Genomic DNA, 24,765 nt, shown 5'->3' with positions numbered 1-24,765 from the left:
CACGGCTCGGTCTTGGGATCCCACCTGGCTCTCTCCCTGGTTCATCTCTGGAGCCCCTTTCCCAGGTGATAGCGAGTCGTCGCCCTTGGCTCCGTCGTTGATAGGCTTCCGGCAGTTTCGTAGGAGGCTCAGTCCCAGCAGCTTGGAGTCTTGGTGGCATCTCAGCAGGAGGCTGCTGAACCCAACTGCTCTCCTTGGTCAGCCCAGACTGAGCTGAGCTGCTCCCTTTTGAATGCTCCAGCTACTTGGAGCATGCCCAGCAGAGGTGAGGGGGCGTGGCTTCCTTCGTCCAGAGCAGCTCCTTAACCCTCGCCTCACCAGTATGGGGTTGATACACCCCGTCACACTCCCTGCTCTGTGACAGGTTGTGTGTCTGCCCAAGAAGCCCAGATTGCGCTGACCTCTTTTGTAGCCATATCACATTGCCAGTTCATGTCTAACCTGCACACCGCTATCTTCGCTAGGCCCCTTTCAGCATTGCTGCTTCCCAGATATCTCCCTCGCATGGTATCCGATTGCCTTCACTTTCACTTTTCCAAACAAAATTTCTGTTTTGTTATTTTCAGCCCACAGTTCTGATTGGTCAAGGGCCCTGAGTCTACTCTCACACTGTTGTTAATGCCATTGGCCTCAGTGGAGTTTCTCCATGTTTATGCTGGTGTCAGAGCTGAATCAAATCTTTGTCCTCACTGGTGTTTGCAAACTTTCCCAGTGTACTATCACTTCCTCCCTCTTCCAGAACCGGGTGAAGCTATTAAAGGAGGCTGGTTCTAATAGTGAACCCACTCAAAGCAGACACCTCCTCTGAGTAATTTATGATTTTATTTTTTATCATTATCATTTGCTTAAATCAATCAGTTATTAGTCAGTTTTCAGTCCAGATGCCACTGTTTCTATCTGAGCCAATGTGTATTCATTTTTCACTAAGGATTTTATGAGGTGCTGTTATCTAAAGTCAAATTAGATTACATCTATTCATGGATTACTCATATGTGGAAGTGTTTGCAATATCAGGGGCTCATGTTTGTCTTGCTTTTCATAATCCCGTGCTTCCTATTACTCATTTTTCCATTATCCTACCAGATGTTTGTTGATTTTTTTTGTTTTTTACCTCTCCCATTATTTTACTCAGCCCTTCATGCATGCATAGTGGTCAGTCGGTGCAGATCCGTTTGCAGGAGAGGTGCCCTGGTGCGCTAGGCACTGTGAGCCATACAGAGGAAGGAGCACAGTGCTTATCCCAGGGAATTTATAGTCTAAGGACCTGATCCTGCAATGCTGCCTGTGGAAGCAGACCGTCCTGCCTGTATAGAGCTCCATTGAAGTCAATGGAGCTGCATGCAGGTGCCAGGCTCTGCATGTGTATTGCAAAGTTGGAGTCTAAAATGGACCCACTCTTCTTTCCTTTCATGAAAATCAGTATGACATCTGCTTATTCCAGTACCTCTCCAACTACCCATTATTTTTCAAAAGTAATTGTCAGTGGTCCAGCAAACTCAATAGATGGTGGTTCCCTTTGTGTATCATCTGGACCAACTGATTCACGCATGTTCGCATTGTTCAAGTATTCCCTTCCCAGCTCTTTAACTATAGCTATTTTTTCAGGGTCTTCCTTCTTTACCAGTTGTTCACACTTCTTATCTCTATTTGCCCTGTTGATGACAAATGCAAACATTTCTTTGCCACATGTTTACAGCTTATTAAGCCTTGTGGTTGAAAACTGAGAAATGGCAATTATGTATCACTGATAACAAGCTTCTTTTGTAGGTTAAAAGATTTGGATTTGCCTGCATTTGTTCGAATGAGTCTGTCCTGGAGCTTTTGTTTTTCTGGAGGATTTGGGTCAGGTTTCTGAAGGAGCTTTTTTTAAATTGGTGCTTCTGACAAAATGACAAAAATTCCTATATTAAGAGGTGAAAACATTAGAAAGGATGTATTTATCAGACATCGGCTCCTCATTAAAACACTGTTAACATTTTGTACCAATATTTTGCAAGGCCTCTTATACAATATCATGCCTCATGAATGAATCCATTCTCTTGCTATGATTGCAACATTATTATTCTGGAGGGGATCTGATCCTGCAAATACTTACTACCAGTTTGGTGCATACTGTGAAGCCCTGTGCTCAGCAGTGCTTGTAAAGATTTTGAAAGGCAAGACAATAAATATTTTAGGGATAATATATTATGAGGAGTTCCTGATCCATGATTGGGGCTCTTAGGAACTACAGTAATGCAAATAAATAGTAATAATAATAATAATATGCTGGATAGGAAGACCCCAAACTAGATGGATGGATGTTATACAATAGGATCTGATTTGCTGTGGATTTTCCAAGGAACTTCTTCAAAACAGAGAAGGACTCAAAGAGCCAACCCCATATCGATGGGACTAAGGCTAGAAAACGATGGTGATGATGAGAGGTCAGTCTCTTTAGAGAGATGAACCACTGTGACATTGCTCGACTTATATCTCATCTTCCAGAGTGGCAATACCCTTAGAGGTATTGAAAGAGTTGGTTCAATTGGAAGTTAGCTTCTACGGCAGTTGCAGCTAGATGATGATTGTTGTTATTGTTAGTTACCTGTCATGCACCAACAATAGGGTTGGTCTTGTACATGACACAATTATCAATATAATCTCTGCCCCTAAGTTTACAGTCTGGAAGACCAACATAATGAGGTGGTCGCCATCTTGTCCAACACATGAAGAATTGAACTGGAGACGTCCAGAGCTAAAAAGCATAGTTTGTTACAGCTTGAGCTAACGTGCTCCTGGCTCTATATACTCGCTGTAAAGGCACAGAGGAGGACCTGTAACACACACTCACCAGTGGGTTACAGTAGCAAAATGAGAGACCCTGGGGATTAAAATGGTGAAAGCAGATGTACAGGCACACATCTGAACTCCATAGAGATGCATGAGGTCTAATTCAGCACAGTATTTGGATCCCAGCATGAATTATGTACGTTTAGTGTTCCCTGATGTTCTTATCAGCTCCAAACATATATCTTAGTAACCATTCCTTCTTCCCTGTGTAATTGCCTTTGCCTAGTCATTTGCACAAGATGAGTCAGTGTAATATGCTGTTTCTTCACAGCTGCTGTATGAAACGAAATAGTAAACTGATGTAAAACATGGTTTTGATCACCTACTATGGTAGCAGCGTGGTGAAAACCAAGTTCTCTTGCATACTATGTATGTCATTTCTGTTTTAGAGGAAAAACAATTATAATATTTAATATTAACATTCATGGAAAAACAACAAATTAGATTGAGTTAAGGCAGTCTAAAGTCAGGTTGCATAAATGTAACATAACATGTATTTTATATAGGAAAATATAAATATATTAACATTTTTGGAGGGGAGGGGAACTGCAAATTAAGGCCCCAATCCTGCAAACCATTAAGCATGTGCTTAATTTTACCACTCGAGTTTACTGGGAGGCTAACAAGGAATCATTCGATCTAAGCTAAACACAGTCACACTTCATTCTACAATTTCATTGTTATTCAGTTAGCGTTTATAATTTTTCCTCCATGTTGGGTTCATGTTGGTGCAGTTCACTTTATAGTAACTCCTCACTTAAAGTCCTCCTGGTTAATGTTGTTTCATTGTTACATTGATGATCAATTAAGGAACATGCTCATTTAAAGTTGTGCAATGCTCCACTATTATGTTGTTTGGCTGCCTGCTTTCTCCACAGCTGGCAGCCTCCCTACTCCCCCACCCCCCTCCCCACAGCGCCTCCTACCCGCTGGCAGACCCCATGGATCAGCGCCTTCCTCCTCCTCTGCCTGCCTCCTGCCCGCAGCAATCAGCTGGCTTGTGGCGTTTCGGAGTCAGGAGGGAGTGGGGAGAAGCAAGGACTCAGCGCGCTGGCTCCCCCTCTCTCCCCTGCCTCGTCAGCACCGCAAACCAGCTGATTGCCCTGGTCAGGAGGCGGGGGAGGGAGAGGGAGCCTGTGCGCCAAGTCCTCGCTCCTCCCTTCTGCCTCCTAAATGCCGCAAGCCAGCTGAGTGCCGCGGGCAGGAGGGAGGGGGAAGAGTGAGGACTCAGCGCGCCTCCCCCTTCCCTCCCCTGCCTCCTGCCCGTGGCAGTCAGCTGGCTTTCTGTGTTCAGAAGGGAGGGGAGGGAGGGAGGGAGGAGGAGCGAGGACACAGCATGCAAAATAAAGGGGGAGGAGGTGGGGAGGGAGAAGAGGCGGGTCAAGGGTGGGGGCTTGGGAGAGGGGGTGAAGTGGGCGGGCTGAGGGTTAAGTGATGACGATCCTGACAGGGAATGCAGCTCCAAAGTGATTAGGGGAGTTGGTCATCTAATGACTTGCTATAAAGAAATTTACCAAGAAAAAAAAAGGAAAGCAAAACAACAATCTCTAGATGTGTTTTTTCGAGTTCCGAAAGTTCGGCAAGAGGAGCAGCTGGACAATCCACCCTCTTCCACTCTCTGACTCTGCCACCTCAACCAAGCTTCATACTCAGCAATGATGATTGTAGTATTAAATTGCTTGTTTAAAATTGTTTAAAACTTATACCTGTATTAAATTGCTTGTTTAAAATTATTTAAAATGTACATAATGCCTTTTGTCTGGCAAAAAAAATTTTCCTTGGAACCTAACCCCTCCTATTTACATTAATTCTTATGGGGAAATTGGATTCGCTTAACATCGTTTCACTTAAAGTTGCATTTTTCAGGAACATAACTACAACGTTAAGTGAGGAGTTACTGTACTTGCAAATAAACAAGAGTAACTGGGCTTTATGGGGAGACTTTAATTTGGGAGGCAAAATCCATTCTGCAACTCCCCAGGCTAGAACGCAAGATTACAGTACATAGCTCCTCCCTCCCCTGGAGTCACCACTCCAACCTTTGGGCTGGAATAACAGCTGCAGGCCATCCACACTGGACACTAGGACCATGAGAGCCATGTCATCATGAATCCTGTGGCCCCTCCTCCAGCCTATCTTCAACACAAGTCTGTATGGGGCCAGTGCAAAGACTTTCTCCATAACATCCAGGGGCTGCAGAAGCCACCCCTTTACGTGGCCACTCAACTGACACCGCACTGGTGCATCTGGTGCAGAGTGCCTTTGTCTCCAGAGTGAATTTCACCCTTGGCTACTAACAACTTTATTCCGTGAAAGGTATTACACAAATTAGTAAATAGGAGTATAAAGAATGTGACCCAAGTGACTGAACTGTGAAACTAACAATAGCCCAGATCTTGCAAACAGCTACATTGGTGTGTACGTTTGCACCTGTGCTTTTAAATAAGTAGGCTCTGCACCGGCCCTTACAAAACACTGCTACCCATCATGTGTCTGTTAGGTGTCTGTCCATTCCTGTTGGAATGACAAATACACCCCTGGAATACACTGTAGTGTTGAAGTAGAATTGATATCAAAACAGTATTGTGTTGCAAGGCACTAACAATGTTGTAATCCATTGTCATCTTATTGGATCAGAGCTTGTCAAGGCAATTTGTGGTAGACTCATTAGCGAAGTGCACAGGCCTCAGCCCACTATCAGATCTGGTCAGAGGGCAGTGGTCAGTGATGTGAGACAATGACTGCCTTTGGCCATGCCTTTGGCATGTGGAATTTTCTTGTTGGCCCCATGTGTGAAGACTGCCTGTACACTGACCCTGGCCCGTTCAAAATCCATTCAGAAGGGCCCAGGAGCATCATGGCAAATCAAAGCCTGGCACAGGCATGGTTGAGTCAGTTATAAGAGACTGGTTTCTGACATCAGCTGCAGACCATTCTTCTTGCTACATTGATGTCACAGAGAAATCTGGGCAGGGCAAGTAGTCCCACAATGGGTGCCTCGATGACAAGTGAGCTTTTGGGTGATAGAAGAGGTCTGTGTATTGTAGTAGGCTTGAGTTTGGTCTGAACATCTCAGCTATTCTGGCTGTAGCATCTTCATGGCGGATGTGTGGGGGAGTGATGTTGCTTGACATGGAGAGCCACAGGACTGGTGTGGGTCGAATTGTCCCAGTTTTGATGCTCATAGTTGAATATAGTTGTGTGTCAACCAACTTGACGTGAGAAGAATGGAACCAGAATGGAGCACAGTATTCTGCTGCAGAGTAACAGAAGGCTAAACTGGATACTTGGAGAGTTTGAGCAATTGCTTCCCATGAAGTGCTGGCCAATTTGCTTAGAAGGTTGTTATGAAACCTCACCTTAGCCGCAGTTTTCCTCAGGTGGTTAAACATGTAAGAGATCTATCTAGGGGTTGGTCTGTGTTAAACTGGGTGGGATTCAAGTGATGTCCATTGAGAACGATGTCCAGTTCTTGGGCTGCTCTGGAGTTGTAAAGGTGGAACACACTCAAAACTGTCTTGGTTATATTTGGTTGTAAATGCCACTGACTGCAGAATTCAGCCATCTTAATGAAGTCAGCGTTTAAGGCATCTTCAAGTTCTGGGAGTGACGGTGCTTGGTCACCTAAGGCAAATACCATCTGTGTACATGAACTTGTGGGACTCAGTAAGTGGAAGGTTGTTTGTGTACAGGCTGAAAGGTGTCAGTGGCAGCACAGAGCATTGAGGTAGACCATTGGTTTGTCTTTTCCATGCGCTAAATCTGTCTCCTATGTGCACTCAGAAATGTCTGTTGCAGAGAAGGTCAATGACTACCCATGCTAGGAGTGCTCTTGACAATTTGACTAAGAGCCCCATGTGCCAAACTCTTATATGCTGTTGTCGGGTCCAGAAATATGGCTCCCATCTTCAGGTTTTTCTGAAAGCCATTTTCGATTAATGTTGTCAAAGCTAGCACTTGATCTTAGGTGCTCCAACCTCTCAGAAAGTCTGGTTGCTCAACGCTGAGTATTGAATCCACTTCTAGGGAGATGCACTGAAGAATGAAACGCTCCATCACCGTGAAAGGCACAGACAAAAGAGATATCGGTCGACAGCTTGCAACATTGTGGGTCTTGTAATCAGTGCTTTTGAGGGACAGAAATTGTATGTTCTTTTTCAAGGTAGGAGCATTTTCACTGCTTGCAATTCAAGAAAAAGAGTGTTTCAGTAATCCCAGCAGCATACTCTGTAGCTATAAGGCATGCACTAACAACCCAGGCAAGTGAGGGGCAAGCAGGCATATTTTGTGTTACACCTTCCTTAAGGAATAAAATTAAGTGTGTGACCAAAGCCCCAAATAGCATCTGATACAAGAGTGTCAAACTGGGAGCCACACTAGATGGAGCCTTGGGGTTGCATTTAATTTGCAGAAAATGGAGCAGATTGCACCCTCCCTCATCTTTAGTATGTTTGTGTCCATTCACAACGAAGTGGAGCATCACATTAGAATCATAGAGCAATAGGGTTAGAAGGGACGTGATGGGTCATCTAGTCCAACTCCCTGCCAATATGCAGGATTTGTTGTGTCTAAACCATCCAAGACTGATGGCTATCCAGCCTCTTTTTGAAAACCTCCAGTGAAGGAGCATCCACAACCTCCCTAGGCAGTCTGTTCCATTGTCCAGCTGTTCTTACAGTTAGGAAGTTTTTCCTGAGATTTAATCTAAATCTGCTATGTTGTAGTTTGAACCTATTTTCTCTTGTCCTGCCCGGCAAGAGAGAACAATTTTTCTCCATCTTTTTTATAGCAGCCTTTCAAGTATTTGAAGAGGGCTACCATGTCCCTTCTTACTCGCCTTTTTCCCCAACTAAACATCCCCAGTTCCTTCAGCCTTTGCTCATATGGTTTGCATTTCATCCCTTTGGTCATCTTTGTCGCTCACCTCTGGATCCTTTCCAGTTTCTCTGCATCCTTTCTAATATAGCAGTGATCAGAATTGGACAGAGCACTCCAACTGAGGCCCAACGAGCGCCGAATAGTGCGGTACTATCGCCTCCCGTGACTTGCATGCTACGCCTCTGTTAATGCAACCTAAAATTGCGTTTGCTTTTTTTGCAGCAGCATCACATTGTTGACTCATGTTGAGGTTGTGATCCACCACAACTCCCAGATCCTTTTCAGCCGTGCTTCCAGCAGCAAGCCAGTTATCTCCCATTCTGTATTTGCGCATTTGGTTTTTCTACCCTAAATGTAGCACCTTTTCTTTGTCTTTGTTGAATTTCATTTTGTTGTGGATAGCCCAGTTCTCCAATTTATTCAGATCCCTTTGAATTTTAGCTCTATTCTCCAAAGTGTTTGCAACCCCCTCCTCCCCCCCCCGCCGCCAGCTTTGTGTCATCTGCAGATTTGATCAGTATGCTCTCTATTTGTACATCCAGGTCATTAATAAAGATGTTAAATAACACCGGACGCAGAACACACCCCTGTGGAACCCCACTTGAGACCTCCTTTCAATCTGACATCATTCCATTAATAGTTACTCTTTGTTTGCAGTTGTTTAACCAATTATGTATCCATTTAATGATAGTTCTACCAAGCCTGCATTTCCCCAACTTACTTATGAGAATGTCATGTGGGACTGTCAAAATCCTTGCTAAAGTCCAGGTATATTATGTCCACCATATTTCCCCTATCCACCAAACCAGTTACCTTGTCAGAGAGGGAAATCAGGTTGGTTTGGCGTAGTCAGGGCTCGCCTTACCATGAGGCAAACTGAGGAGGGGGGCACCACTAGGACCCAGAGCGTAGAAAATTGTGTCTACTACTGGTGCATATGTATTCTCTCTGCTCTAAATGCACAGAGATGGTGGAGTGCTGTGCTGGAGGAAGGAGGGCACAAGAAACATAACAGGCAGGCAGAGAAAAGGTGAGAGGGAACAACAGAAAACAGCAGGAGCTGCAGGGAGAGAGAGGAGGAGGAACCCCTTATGTACCTCTCTAGCACCTCCAGGAGCCTGAACTGATTAACACCAGCTCTTCAGGGAGCTTCCTGTTTCCTGCTGCTTCCCTGAACCCACTTGAGGAGAAACAGGCAGTCAACTGAAGTAGCAGGAGCCAGTTAGGCCCTTAAGATGCTGATATTTTCCCTCACTCAGGCCCTGCTACCAGCCTGCTTATTTATCCCCTTCAGTTGAGTGTTGAGGGCCTGTATAGCTGGCACAGAACAGCAGTCATGAGTGAAAGAAGAAAACGCCCCTCTGGGGCAGCATTCAGAAAAAGAAAGAAAGCAAAGGAAGCTTTTCTATCTAAGCAGGAAGGAGCTCTCCTGAGATACACAGACACAAATGTTCACAGTGAGCCTTCCGGCCCCGATGAGGATGTGAGGAGGTGCCTGATGTTCTAGTTAGTCAGAGTGCGGGTAACCTGGCAGCTACTGCAGCATCCATATCTCCATCTCAAATGGATGTAACCATGCACATTCCTGAAGAAAAGTGTAAATCAGAGAAGAGTGTTGTGGAGGGGCAAGAAACAGCTGTTGCTGAGTTTAGTTCCTTAAGTCTAGATGATCTAGGACTGTGGATCTCGAGCAGTAGCCTGAGGGACTTCCTTGTACTGCATGGGCCACAGCAAGTGAAAAACTTCATGTTCCCCAAAGACAATGAAAATAGAAGTTTCCGTCCAACACATTACTGGCCTGAAATCCCCAATGGTGACAAAGTGGAGAGGCCATGGCTTATGTACTCAAAAACCCAGAATGCTGCATACTGTTTTTGTTGCAAACTCTTCCAGTCTAATGTTCCAGCAACACTGGGTTCTACAGGAACAAAGGACTGGAAAAATCTGGCTAGAAATCTGGCATGCCATGAGAAGGCAGCAAATCACCAGAGAGCATTCCATAGGTGGAAAGAGCTTCAGATGAGACAAAGGTTAAAGGCCACCATAGATGATGAGCATCAAGAGAAGATTGCGTCAGAGTCTCTTTACTTGCAAAATGTTCTGAAAAGGCTCATTGCCCTTGTGAGAATGCTTGCTACCCAAAACCTAGCATAGTGTGACACTTCAGATCAGCTGTATGTGCCAAACAATGGAAACTTCCTTAAAATTGTGGAGCTGATGGCTGAGTTTGATGCTGTACTCCAGGAGCATCTAAGAAGAGTCACCACCCAAGAAATGTACACACACCACTACCTTGGAAAAACAATTCAAAATCAGATCATACAGTTACTGGCAACAAAAGTCAAACAGAAGATTGTTGCAGATCTGAAGTCAGCAAGATATTACTCTGTTATTCTGGACTGCACACCTGACATCAGCCATACGGAACAAATGACTTTAATGGTGCATTTTGTAACAACAACAGAACCTAGTGAAAATGTCCCTGCAATGGTGACTGTCAGAGAGCATTTTCTAAAATATATTGACATTGATGATACTACAGGAGCTGGTATGACAAATGTGCTTCTTAAAAAGCTGGAAGATACGGGAATTGCAATAGCTGACATGAGAGGTCAGGGCTACGATAATGGTGCCCATGAGAGGAAAGAACAGAGGAGTGCAGAAACGGATCCAAGAGTTAAACCATCAAGCTTTTTTTGTCCCATGCAGTTCTCATTCACTGAACTTGGTGGTCAGTGATGCAGCATCAGCTTCTAATGAGGCTGCTGAATTTTTCAATGTAATTCAAAGCATCTATGTATTTTTCTCTGCATCAACTCATCGATGGCAAATTTTGAAGCAACATCTGGGAACATCCTCTCTGACACTGAAACCACTGAGTGCCACATGATGGGAAAGTCAAGTGGAGGCAATAAAGCCTATCAAACACCAAATTGGGAAGATAGATGATGCCATAGTTGCTGTTATGGAGGATAATGCTATGACTGGAACTGTTCGTGGGAGAACAGTGGCAGAGGGAAATGGAATCACCAGAAACATACATAACTTCAAATTTCTGTGTGGCTTAATGTTGTGGCATGACAGACTGTTTGAAATAAATGTAGTAAGCAAGAGACTCCAAGGTGTTGACCTTGATATATCTGGAACAATGGAACAACTGGACAAAGCAAAGTCATACTGACAGTGTTACCAGTCAGATGAGGGATTTCAGAACGTTCTGAAGAGTGCACAGAAGTTGGCAGAGGAACTTCACACTGAAGCTATTTTCCCACCCATTCAAGAATACAAGAGTCACCGAAGAAGAAGAAAACATTTTGATTACAAGGCACGGGATAATCCCATAAAAGACCCCACACAACAATTCAAAGTTGAATTCTTTAACCAGGTGCTAGATTGTGCAATACAAGCCTGTTGAACGTTTCATGCTGTTCAAGGAACACAGCAGTATATTTGGGATGTTGTATGATATTCCAAAACTCCTCACTATACCTGAAGACCTACACCAGCAATGCAGGGCACTAGAGACAGTGTTGACACATGATGACATGCGCGATATTGATGCGAGTGATTTAGGTGATGAACTGAAAGCCCTTTCAAGATGCATTTCAGCAGGATCAACTCCAAAGGTGGTTCTGGAATATATGTGCACAAATAAGATGAGCACCCTCTTTCCAAATGCTTTTGTTGCTCTGCGCATACTTCTAACACTTCCTTTAACAGTTGCCAGTGGAGAACGCAGCTTCTCCAAGCTGAAGTTAATAAAAACACATCCACGCTCCACAATGACACAGGAGAGGCTGGTCGGCCTTGCAACCATCTCAATAGAGCATGAGCTGGCCCAGACTGTGGACTTTCAGGAAGCAGTTCACATCTTTGCACGGGAAGCACCATGTTGATTATTCAAACAGATAAAAACGCCAGTGTTTACTATGCAGACAAGAAAAGTTACATTTGCTGTTCAGGCCTTTGAAAGTTAAGTATTACTTCAAATTTTGGAACAAGGCATTTTAAGTTGTTCTTCTTTATTGGGGTAGGTAACAGAGCAGTACCACGAGAGGAGTAGAACAGGAAGAAGGCAGAATTGAGACCTTTCAAAGTTTTGGCCCAAGCGAGGGGGCATGGGGGCGTCATTTGAGCTCCCCGCCTCAGGTGCCAAAATGTTGTGGGCTGGCCCTGGGCGTGGTTGGTTCTTAGTAAATGCATGATCACCCCTTCATCCTCCAGGTATTTGCAAATTGAATGTTTTATACATTGCTCGAGTAGCTTCCCAGATATCGAAGCCAGGCGACTGGTCTATAGGTCCCCAGCTCCTCCTTTTCTCCTTTTTTTTAAAGATGGGCACCATGTTAGCCCTTCTCCAGTATTCTGGGACTTCTCTTGTCATCCAGGAGTTTGCAAATATTATTGCCAATGGTGCAATATCTTCAGCTAATTCCTTCAGCGCCTGGGGTGAGTAGCATCAAGCCCTGCTGACTTGAATTCATTCAAATTAGTCAGGAGATCTCCGACTTGTTCTTTACTTATCCTGATCGGCATCCCTTCCCCTTTATTGTCTATGGTAACTGCGCCAGTCATCCAGTCACATGTTATTTTTTGTGAGCAGACTGAAGCAAGGTAGGCATTGAGCATCTCTGCCTTCCTATCATCTTCTGTTACCAGCTCACCAACTCCATTGAGCAGCGGACCCGCACCATCCTTGATCTTTCTTTTTTGTCTGACATATTTGTAGAACCCCTTCCTGTTGTCGCTAACCTTTCTTGATAGCTGTAACTTATTCTTTGACTTGGCTTTCCTGATTTTTGTCCCTGCACTCTCGCACTATTCCCTTATAAATTTCCTTGATGACATTCCCCTCCTTCCATTTCCTGTATGTATCCCTTCTGGTTTTTAGATCTTTAAAAAGCTCCCTGTTCAGCCATATTGTTCTCCTGTGGCTCTTCTTATCTCCCCTCAGCGTCACAATAGCTTGATGTTGAGCCTCTGGTATTACATCTTTTAGGATCTGCCAGCTCCCTTCGGCATTCTGGTACCTGCAGTCTCCCTGGGTCCCATTGCCTTTTCAAATAGGGCTGGTCCTGGGCCACATAATATACAAGGCTTTGTGTATCCTGCAGTAAGCTGGACTGAAACTCTGCGGCAAGACTCCTGACATCGGCTGTGGCAGATTGGAAATGGTGTGGCAGGCCCATATTAAAAAATGGAGGGATTTTTAAAAATTAATTAAATCTGAAAATGATTAGTAAAAGTCAGTCCGCAGACCACAGAAGTCAGCACAGGACCTGTTTACATTTTTGAGGTTACCCTCACCACTGTAAGGGCTAGCAACTTTTTTTTTGTTTTGGGGTTTGTTTGTTTTTTTTAATGAAAGTTGGATTCTGGAGCGCAGGGGTGTGGAATGCATGAGGCTCTGGTTAAAGAATTTGGTTTTATGTTTTTGGCCAAAGGTCCACACTCAAAGCACTCTTCATGTAGATGAAAGAATTATGATCCAGTGGACAAGCCCAAATATTTGATTCAGCCCTGATTTGACATTTCCCACTTTATCCCTGCCCCCCAGTAAAGTAATAAATTCGCAGTTTCAACACTGTAAAACCCAACAATAACAAACCCAGTATTGTGAATGAGCATATCATGCCTTCAGGCCACCCTTCCCGACAGCTATGGGCAGACAGGATGTAGAACGTGGCAGAATTTTTGATCTCGGAGCATAGCAGAGAGCAGAACTTTTGTCAGTTTTAATCTCCCACAGGCTCACGAGAATGAAGCTGGCAGGAGAGAATGGAGGTATTTGTGCTCATGCAGCCTGTAAAATTTGTCATTTGTTGTTGTTTCAACAACTTAGCTACCTTGGTTTTTATTTTCAAACTCGTTTATTCTTTACTCAGGATTCACAAACCTTTATATCTTAGGGGTAAGACCACAAACCAGGGTGGCCAAATTTTGCCCACTCAAGGACTGTCCTGTTTTGGCAACATGTGAAGCTTGGTTTGCTTGGGTGGATATAACCTGCAGGCAACGTCTCTGCATCAGAAGCGATTCAGTCGGACAGAGAAATTCAGGCACAACAAACTCTACTCTGCTTACTTGTTGTTTTAACCAACCTCCAAAGTTGGCAATAAGATTTCTCTCAACTCAACTCCTATACCTTCAAAGAAACAGACCTAGCAATTGCGCCACCTGGTGGCTAACAGTAATATTGCAAAAACATCATTGAGAGCTTGCTGGGGATACACTTTATTAGCAGAAAATGGAGCAATTTGCAGCTGCCTTCATGTTACCATCTGGATCAAGGTGGAACATTGCATTCTGGGAAGGGTAGGTCCTGATCCAGCCAAAAAATTAAGCATATGCATAATTTTAAGCACATAAATAGTCTTGTTGGCTTCGAAGTTATGTAGATGCTTAAGTGGTTTGTTGGATCAGAGTCATAAGCTCCTGGGTCCCAGCTTCATATTGAAGATTAAGGCAACACAGCCATTAATAAATTTTAACTTTCGGGTTTTTGTAAATATGGTGCTAATTAGAGATGCATTCAACTGCAAGACTGCTGCTTCTGCTTAGCAAGGCCATGCCCGCCTGGATTATATGGGCTTCAGTTAACCCTTCATTGTCTTCTTTAAATCTTGTTGTGGTCCTGAGCATGCACAGAAGCAAAGGAAGGATTGATGCCTTTATATTGTCATTTCTTGCTGTGTGTACAGTAACCTTCAGTCACTTCCAGCAGCAGAGATACCATTTTGCTCTTTTTTCTTTCTTTTTTTTTTTTTTTGCTGATTCTACTTTCACATGCCTAGAGTCTTTTCTTTTTTTCACTTTTAGAGCGGAGTAATTATTTTTTATTGTTAGATTCTGTTTCTAGTCCCACCCTTTTGTGAAGTTTTTTTTTTTTTTTTAAGCTGGTGAAAAATGTGCATGTGTCAGCATTGCCCACTTGTAGTTTTAGGGTATGATCTACAGCAGAAGAAGAATTATGCTGTGGTTAAAGTGATATGCAGTCTTGAAAATCAAGGGCCAAATTTTGCAGTTCTTAGGCAATTTCTATGGAAGTTTGGCTTGATTTAAGTACCACAGAATTAGGATAATAGAAACTAGTGATGGAAAACATTTGTTGGATCAAAGTTTCAAATAATGGAGGTGGAGGTCTGCATGCTAAGTATGCTGCATGGAAATTATATCCATGCACAACTGGTATTTGCCTGATTACTTAGACCTGCCCTCCATAGCACAAGGTGCAAGGAAGGCTACATTTGGTGAAGCTGTGATGGTGATTGCATTTCACTAAAGCAATATGTTCATAATTTGTGAAGTACTTTGGGTTCCTCTGGGAAGAAAGACATGATATTAGACATTTGTTGAAAGATGTATTATTTTAAATAATTGCTGAAAAAAGGATCTATTCATTCTGGTGGCTCCCAGTAGCTTACACTACTCTATTTAAAAAAAATGTATTTTCCTTCTTTAGCTGAAATGGGTAAATTGATGGAGATAAAAATGCCAGCATGGTGGAAAGCAAGTAATCTGTTCCACCAATAGATTCTGAATAAGGTTGCTTTTAGCCATTCTTTCTGTTAATTAGCTAATTGCAGAATATCAAGATGCTTTGTCTTTGTTGGTAATAATGAGCAACTTTAACCAGTTTGCAGTTTGACTTGATTGCTGTGCTCTGACTCCAGAAATTTCAGTGGGAGATTTGGATTTCTGCAGTGCTTCTGTGTGCTTTTTCCAGTCAAAGGCACTTACTGCATATCATAAGTCAGTGGTTACTGCTCTGCAATTTAAATTCCCTGTTCTTGTGGTTCTACATTCACATATGTATCTATGCACAGTCAAGTTAATCTTTCCTGTTTGCTTCATGTTTTCCTGATAGCAAAATATATTTGCCATATAGAATACCTTGTCAAACATAATGGGCCAGCTTCTGCTCTGATGGCACCAAGCAGCCAGAAAACCATCTCAACTGATTGCTTCCCCCTACATGGGGTGATTGCCACACCGCCAAGAGCCAGAGCAGTGGCTGCATACCATGCTACCTCCCAGCACAGGAGGCCTTCCTAAGGGAAAGAGGATGTGGCTGGGATGACTGTGTGCTGCGACTGCCTGTATAGACCCTTGGTGGCCAGGTGTAAGTTAGTGGAGCTCTAGGAAATGTTCCATTATTCCAAATGTAGGGCCAAAATCTGCTGTTTTCTCCCTTGTGTGGCTGTGCAAGGGCTGCTGATAGTAACAGCCCCTGTGCTCCAGGGACCGTAGGGCCTGCTGGGAAGCTGAACACCCGAAAAGGGGGGCAGGGAGGAAGAGGCAGGGTCATGGCCCCACTGCCCGCCCCCCCAACTCTGCACTAGCCTGCATAGTTGGGCATCACACAAAAGGGAACAATCTCTTCGATCTTAGTGGATGGAGCACGCTGCATCTCCCCCATGTGCAAGAAGCAGCACTGTGAAGGTTTGGGCTTCTCTGGAGCACAGTCTCACCAGTGCTTCTCCTAGGAACGCAGAGCTCGGCACCACCCCCAGACAGGACTGTGGTTTAATCGCCACAGTGTAGCCCAGAGAGTTAGTACCTCACTCTGCAAACAGTCTCCTTGCTTCCAGTGGAGCTACTTGTGGGTTAAGTGCTGCAGAATCCAGCCTTCGGGAATGAGTTGGGAATACTACATGAGGAGCCAGCTAGTATGCTGCAAGACTGGGCCCTTACTGAGGTTGTTTACAAACTAAAAGGATTTGTGCATGAAAAATTATGGCAAAATTGTCCTTTATGTGGTTTTGCAGTTTCAGGACAACTGCACCTGTGTTCTTCCTCCATGGCCCACCAAGGGCACTCGCTTTAGCCTTTTTGCTCCCAGCAGTCACCTCTCCTGTGGGTGGAGACTCACGTTTCATTCCCTCCTGACCAGGGATTTTAAGGCTGCACAGCTCCCTGCTCGACACTGTGATATCCCCAGCAAGCCAGACTGCCTAAACAGGCCAGTGCCTACACTTCGCTTTCACTCTGAAGGCGATGAACAGTGTATTGCCAAGAGTGATAAGTTACCACCCAGCTCCTTTTAAGCAAGCACACTGATTCTTAAGGTGAAAGCACTTTAGAGAAAACATTAAAACAAGAAAAGCACCTATACACATGCTAAAAGGCTTACCCCAGAGGTCACCCCAACTCCAATCTAGGACTCTGGTAGGTTTTAGTGCTTCAAACCCCACAACGAGGTTTTTCCCTTGGTTACAAGTTCATCCATCTTTGCTTCAGAACCAAGGATGGGCAGATCAGCTATTTCTTCATACAGCTTGGGCCTCTGCTCTTGGCCTTCTGTAACAGGTAATCACCAGACAATGACCCTTTCTTGAGGGCATAGTGTCAAATGACTCGGTTTTTGCATTAACCTCTCCATATGGATTTCCCAGGAAATCCACTTAACACTTATTTTCCCAAAAATCCATACTGGTCTGTCACATTCTTAGTATTATCTAGACCAGGGTGGGCAAACTTTTTGGCCTGAAGGCTGCATCAGGTTTTGGAAATTGAATGGAGGGCTGGATAGGAGAGGCTGTGCCTCCCCAAACAGCCAGGCGTGGCTTGGCCCCCATCCCCTATCCCCCGCTTCTCACCCCCTGATGCCTCCCCCCCCCGGGACTCCTGCCCCATCCAACCCCCCCTCCCTGTTCCCTGATGGCCTCCCGGAACTCCTGCCCCATCCACACACACCCCCGCTCCCTGTCCCCTGACTGTCCCCAGAACCCCACCCCTGACTGCCCCCTGCCGCCCCATCCAACCCCTCCTCTCATTCCTGCCTGCCCCCCGGGATCCCTGCCCCATCCAACCACCCCTTCTCCCTGTCCCCTGACTGCCCCCATTCAACCCCCCTGCTCCCTGCTTTCTGACTGCCCTGACCCCATCCACACCCCCGCCCCCTGACCACACCCCCAAACTCCCCTGCCCTCTATCCAACCCCCCTCCCCCGCTCCCTGCCCCCTTACCAGACTGCCTGGAGCACCGGTGGCTGGCGGCACGGCCGCACCAGGACAGGCAGCCGCACCGCCCAGCCGACGCCAGCCACGCACCGCGCAGCACTGAGCACTGGCTCAGGCTGGGCTCTGCAGCTGGGCTGCCCCGGGAGCTCGCAGCCCTGCTGCCCAGAGCATTGCACTGGCGGCGGAGCCAGCTGAGGCTGCGGGGGATGGGGAACAGCAGGCGGCGGAGCCAGCTGAGGCTGCGGGGGATGGGGAACAGCAGGGAGGGGCCGGGGGCGAGCCTCCTGGGCTAGGAGCTCAGGAGCCGGGCAGGAGGGTCCCGTGGGCCAGATGTGGCCCGTGGGCCATAGTTTGCCCACCTCTGATCTAGACAGTATAGTCTGTCCCATCTGCCCCCACAGAAGTTACGTACAGTCCCAGCCCACAATCATGTATAAACTGAACACAATAAGGTCTTTCAAGGAGATTGCAGAAATTGTCTGATCTGTTACTCATGTTTGTTGACCTTAGCACATGCTTTTCTAAAACCCCTGCACCAACTAGTGATGTGGGGGGTGCATGTACCACTCAATGTGGGGAGTGCATGTTCCACTTGCAGACCTGCACCTCGCAGGTTGCATTTAATTACCACAAGCCCAGTAAAAGGGCTCCAAAGTTGGGCCATTTGGCTAGCAACCAAATGCTGGGAGGCACTACTGTGCTAAGCTTGTTTAGAAGGAAAGCTGTTGTTATTCATTAAGCAGATGAAAGCAACAGAAGTAAAGGAGAGAAAACTGGAAATCTGAAACCACCTGCTTTATTTTAGGGGTAATTGAACTAAATGTTTATGATGTGGTCAATGCACAGATCAGATTCACGCACAGGGGGCTCAAGAGTCAGCGCACCGTCTGTTTTGCTTCAGAAAAAAACAACCCCCTCCGATTTGATTGCAGGTTATACCAGGCACTTTAAAATCTGTCTGTTTCCTTCCAGAAGCAAAACAAAGCAGCAGTTAGGCGGTGTAGTAGACAGATGCTCCAGTCATTCGCTATGTTTCTGTGACTACAGCACACTGTCTTAACATGGGTGCACTTATCTCTTTTGTTCCCGGTTTGAGCAATTCAGGGTTTTTCCCCCCTTGCATTGATCTTGCTGGCATTGAGGGAAATAGCAGATCCAAATCTTAGTGGATTTAATCAGAACATCCTGGAGGATGGCAGTGATTTGGGGCTGAGCTCAGCAGCAGGGAGCTGGCAGCGTGGGTGCTGTCCTCCTAAGTATCCCTTTGTGGAAAATAGTAGTCGTTTTCAGGGAGTGCTGAAGTTATTCAGTTAGTTAAATAAGAGGCATTTGTAACTTCAGCAGTCAATCAAAAGGGGCCTGACATGTTTCTCTTTTGTATGGCAGGTCATGCAGGTTTTCCCCTAATAGTATCACGTGGGCAGGCTGCACAGAGTCTTATCAAACCGCAAAAGAACAGAGAACCTTCTGTATTACTGAGTTCTGTTTCCCCCTAAACTCAATGAAGATTTTGCCTTTGAGTTCAACAGTAACTGGATGGGGTCCTGCATGACACTAAGGACATGCCTATTTTGCGATAAAAGACCCGTGGGATGGCCACGACTGAGTCCAGTCAGCTGACTCAGGTCGCCAGGCTCGGACTGTGTGGCTATAAAATTGAACTGTAGACGTTCAGGCTTGGTAGGGTGACCAGATGTCCTGATTTTACAGGGACAGTCCCAATATTTGGGGCTTTTTCTTATATAGGCTCCTATTACCCCCCACCCCGTCCCGATTTTTCACACTTGCTGTCTGGTCACCCTAAGGCTTGGGCCAGAGCCTGGGCTCTGAGATCTTCCCCCCTTGCGCGGTCTCAGAGCTCGGGCTCCAACCCAAGCCTAAATGTCCACCCTGCAATTTTGTAGCCCTGCAATCTGAACCCTGCGAGCCCAAGTCACCTGAGCCGGGCTCTGAAACTCGGTGCCGCAGGTTTTTTATCACAGTGTAGACATACCCTTAGAGATGGACTCCACCCCCATACAGTATCTAGAGACATTAATCTGAAGGGTGTAGGTCACAGCCCTGTCAGTAAAGGTAGGAAGTGTCTGGTCCTCGGCAACACAACGGGAGGTTCGAGTGTACATGTAAGGCAGTGGGAGCTTTACAAGCTCATCCTGGAGCTGTCCAGTGCAGATTTACGTTTAATAACTTTTGGAAAGATTGTGGTGTGCACAATTTTCTAAAGCAGTGAAAATCTCTTTGATGACTGCCTAAGATGACACAAAGGCAGTGGGGTGGTCAGTCAATGGATGAACATACTGAGGAATAGAGAACAGGTGAGCAGCAAGACCGAGAGAGAACTCAACACCTCCCTTCCCCATACCTCCTCGGTGCTGCTCATAGCTGGCAACAGAAGCTGCCAGGGAATGTGGCAAGTAGTCTGACTGCACTGCAGACAGTGCTCGGGAGAGGATCCTCACTCCTGCAGAGTCCAGAACATCATCTGATATAACACCCCATCCCCCAGCCTCAGGGTCATGTGAATATCCTTCCTTGGGACTCTGTGTAAGAAAAGTTCCTCCTGATCAGCATTCAACGCTAAGCATGTCTTCACTCTTCAGTATCAGTCTTCACTCCTCAGATGATTTGCAGCTGTTAGTTTTATTCCAGGAAAAACTCCACTGGCACTGTACGCCACATCTTTCTACAATGCAGTCCATGGCTGACTTCAGATTTAACATGGAGATGTAGCTGCAGAGATCCCATGTGCAGTGCTCCTTTTAGCCACATTGTTTGGCCCATTCTGGACCTAGTTTCTCTTCTGGTCATACTGAAGATGAGGGGTGACTGTAGTATGACCCATTCCTGCAAATTGGGTGCATACCCCAGGCTCCTGGTAAATTATCATCGTAGACCTTGTTAGTATGAAGTTTAGACACTTCTAGCTTTAAGTAGCATGATATTTGTTGCAATCTGAAAGCCATGGAAACCCTGACTGGCTACCAATCTGCATTTGTAAGTGAGTGGCAGGGTTTGAATGTTTCCCTTCACATTCTTTTTCCTGCAGTTACAGTCTGGTACCTGTATTTAAAATAGGAATTAACCAGGAAATAATCTGATTGGTGGGCCCTCATTTAAACAGGTTATGAATGTCAGTGAAAACCGGTGCTCAGACAACGTCCTGGACATCTGTTTCTGGTATTGAAGAATGCACAGAATAGCCGTGAAGTTCTTGCCTGCGGCCATACTGAGTTCAGCTAAGGACTTGCTACTAGTCTGAACCCTCAGTCACTCTTTGCTCTTCCTTTATATGAGTTTAAATAAGATCCCTAACACTTACATTCGCGTAGATAAAATTTTGAAAAGTTTTCCTGAAATGTCTTAGAAGGTCAGGTTCCTTGCTGGCTCAGAAGCCAGATCATCAGCTGATGTAATGTGGCACCACCAGGCTTAAGTCACTGGAGCTACTCTGATTTACATCCGCTGACGATCTGGCCCTAGTTCTGTATTGAAAGTTGTTGCCCTCTGTCTGCTTGGTGACGAGTGTGACATGAGCTTGGTGGTCTCTGTCCAGTTCTTGGGAGATAAGTGCACACCTCACAAAAACCCGCAGCACAAGGAGCATTCCTTTGTAGCCTTGTTGGTAGCCTCCGCAGAGACCAGGGACCAAATGGGTATGGAGATGAAGTTATCATTCCCAGTCCAATAGAACAGGAGATGTGACTTCTCTGGAAGAGGGTTGAGAGGAAGGTTGGTCCGGTGGTTAGGGTGCTAGCTTAGAACTCAGGAGACCTATGTGCAAGTCCCTCCACTGCCATAAATTTCCTGTGTGACCTCAGACAAGTCAGTTAGTCTGTCTGGTCCTCATCTGTAAAATGGGGATAATGATGCTTCCCTGCCTCACAGGGGTGTTGTGGGGAAAAATACATTAAAGATCGTGAGGCCCTCAGATACTGTGGTTATGGGGGCCATATAAGTACCATCGATAGATACATTGGTAGTGCAGGGTGGTAGAAGGTTGCCATATGGCTGCCCCAGCGTCCCTGTTCTGTGGCTAAATTGAGGAATTGACTCTTCAGGTTTGCCACTGAGGTGCTTCGCAGACACATACACTTGTTATAAAATATAAACTAATTAAAATAAACAAGCCCCAAGCATAGAATGGGACCTCCAAGAAGTCGTGAAATCTCCAATCACACCTTTGTGGTTTGTCTGGCTTCTGAGATTGGATGGAACATGGTAACAGTCTGGTGTCCCTTTCTATCCCACAGATTGATGAACTCCCTGAGGGAGCTGTGAAGCCTCCAGCAAATAAGTACCCTATCTTCTTTTTTGGGACTCATGAAACGTAAGTGAATGAACATGGTGGTTTCTTTTGAAATGTGTGGGCCTGAATCTCCTTTCACTCAAACTATTCTTATTCCTGTGTCTCTCCATTGACATTAATGGAGTAAATCCTGATTGAAACCAGTGTGAGACTAGAGGTAGATACTATGGGCCTGAATCTGGCTTTGGTAGTGTAAAGGAGCCTTAACGTGGGTGTGATTGTGAATGCCATCCTACAGGGCCAGGGTGGTGCATCGGGGCCTGCATGTCAATGGGAATCAGGGCCCAGGTTTCTTTCATGTACACATTTTGACATGACTGTTAATGGATCACCGGGAGCTAGATCTATGATAAAAGTACATTGTACTTGAGGTAACCAAGATGAATGTATTGTATTCAAACACCTTTTTGGGCTCAGTCCGATCCCATTGAAGCTGGTACCAAAACTCCTGTTGACTTCACTGGGATCAGAATTTGTCCCTTCAGCAATAAAGAGTGGTTTAGAAAGTGTTTTTTCTTAATTGAAACTTGAGTGTCTCTAATTTTTAGCTCAAGTTAATATTAATTTGGGGGAAGTAACTGACTCAAAGTCAGTGAAAGAGCAAGAATTTTCTGTTGACTATGGGCCAGATTTTCAAAGGTATTTAGGCAGCTGGTGGGATTTTCAAAAGCCCGCTGGCACCTAAAACGCATTGAAATCAGTGGGATCTTATGCACCTGGGTGCATTTGAAAATCCTGTGAGATACCTAAATACTTTTTATAATCTGGCCCTGTACACTTGTATTTCTACATAAACATAGAACAGGATAGGGTGAGAAGATTGGTGGTGGGCAAATGGAAAAAGAGCAAAGCTGAAACAGGAGTCTCATGCTATTTCCACTTAGTGCTTAAAATAAATATTCTTCTGTGTTGTGGGGTGGAGGAAGGTGGAACAGAAGGGAGGGTGGAAGAACTGAGCTGGGTGGGGCCATGGGGGGGGAAATGAGGAGGGTAAAGAGTCTCTAAATAATTAATTACCACATCTTAGAATAAGAATAATATTAATTAGATGTTGCTTACTGTTAACTCTGCAGAAGCTTAATTTTGGGCTAATGACTTAGTTTGCCTCAAAGTTATTATTAGCCCGTGATCTGGTTTTTACCTCAGGAATAGAAATGTATTGTGCAGTTATCTCCATATTTTAGAAAGAATAGCTAATAATAAACTGCAGAGTACGTCTCGTTAGCTCTGTTATGGCAGAGCAGTGAAAACTATCCTCCTCCACGAAGGACAATGGAAAGGTCTCAGACCCAGTTTGGGATGATTTTTATTTTTTACCTTGTGTGTAAAAACTGAACTAAAATTTCCATATGTTATGGATGAGATAAATTCAGGTGTGTCAGGGTGAGTTTCACATGATCCGCTGTAATTGTTTTCCCCATAGCTTTGGTGTGAGCCCTTGGCCATATGAAGAGAGATCTCTCAGTAGCAGCAAAATTAGGGAATACTTTCTTAGAGATAAAGGAAAGTTAACTTCTTGGGGTTCTTTCCTCTGATGTCACTTTTATCATGTATGTTGGGAGATTACTCGTTAGCTTTTTAAGTAAATGTACATTCTCCACATTAGTATTATTATTGTACAAGTGTGGATTTCTCAAAGGCCACATTAGATCCAGGTGCCATTGTGCTAGATGCTCTACAGACACATAGTAAGAGCAGATCCTTGCCCCAAAGATCCTACAGTTTAAGGCCTCAGTACAGCAGCTCTCTCCATGCTGTCAGGCCCCTGAGGGAATGGGACCACTCGTGAATAAAGTTACTCACATGCATAAGTGCAAAAAGGATCAAGGCCTAGTTCAACTGAAGCTGCACAAGTGGGAAGAAGGATGGCCGAACGGTCAAGGTGCGAGCATGGGATGATGAAGATCTTTGTTTAATTCCTTTCTGTGTCACTGACCTCCTCTGTCACCTTAGCCAAGTCTTTTAGTCTCTCTCTACCTCAGTTCCCCATCTGTGAAATGGGGATATTAGCCCTACCTTACCTCACAGGGGTGTTGTGGGGATAAACACATGAAAGACTGTGAAGCTCTGACACTCTACAGTGGTAGGGGCCATAAAAGTGCGTAGGGGGTAGGAAAAGGGTTGCAGTAAAAGATAAAGTGGTTAGGTAGCTATGAGCTTATTTTGATGGGCAGAAGATTCTCCAATGGGAATGAAGTGGATTTTTTCCCTCCATCATGCTTGATACAAATTATGACTGGCCATGGAAGTGTAAAAATACCAGTCTTTGAGAAATAGTAAGCGAAGAAGAAATGATGGGCTTTTTAGGTTTTATGTATGAAATTATTGGTATATTTCCCAAAGTTTCTTTATGCCAGGAATTGCCTAGAATGTGAGTAGGATTTTATAATCCAGTGATAGCCATGGGTTTTGTAGGTAAATTTTTGCTAATTTTATTTCTTCCTCCCTGCATCGTGATGTCCATTTTTGGGATGGATTGACCTGCGGCAGAGCTGCTTTATGAAAGGGCATAGTGCTAAGTCTTTTAGCTGTGATGCCTACAAAATAACTTGGCAATAATTAGGCACCAGGTGTGTTGATAGCACTGCTAGTAATGCCGACCAATATCGTCCCATTGTTTTCTTGTATCCCCTATCAGTTGTCTCTTGTTATACTTAGTTGTAAGCGTTTGTGAGCACGATCCATCTTTTTATTCAGTGTTTGTACAGCGCCTAGCACATTGGGACCCCTAAGGTAATAATAATAAATACGACAGCCGTTATGGCCACATAACAAAGGGGTAGGTTT

At 45.0% G+C, this 24,765-nt stretch overlaps 1 protein-coding gene across 3 annotated transcripts in view; it reads left to right on the top strand.

Moving 5' to 3' along the window:
* Positions 1-24,765, top strand: part of HDGFL3 (HDGF like 3) — a 56,931-nt gene that overhangs the window by 16,689 nt on the left and 15,477 nt on the right. For all 3 annotated transcript variants that reach the window (XM_037910579.2, XM_037910578.2, XM_043523683.1), the window contains exon 2: positions 21,923-21,999. In XM_037910579.2, coding sequence (XP_037766507.1) covers positions 21,923-21,999 — 77 coding nt within the window. The remainder of the gene's footprint in view (positions 1-21,922; positions 22,000-24,765) is intronic.

Source organism: Chelonia mydas, chromosome 10 (genome assembly GCF_015237465.2).
Source record: "Chelonia mydas isolate rCheMyd1 chromosome 10, rCheMyd1.pri.v2, whole genome shotgun sequence".
Taxonomy (NCBI): domain Eukaryota; kingdom Metazoa; phylum Chordata; order Testudines; family Cheloniidae; genus Chelonia; species Chelonia mydas.
The sequence above is the reverse complement of the archived record's forward strand: the minus strand, read 5'-3'. Positions and strand labels throughout refer to the sequence as shown.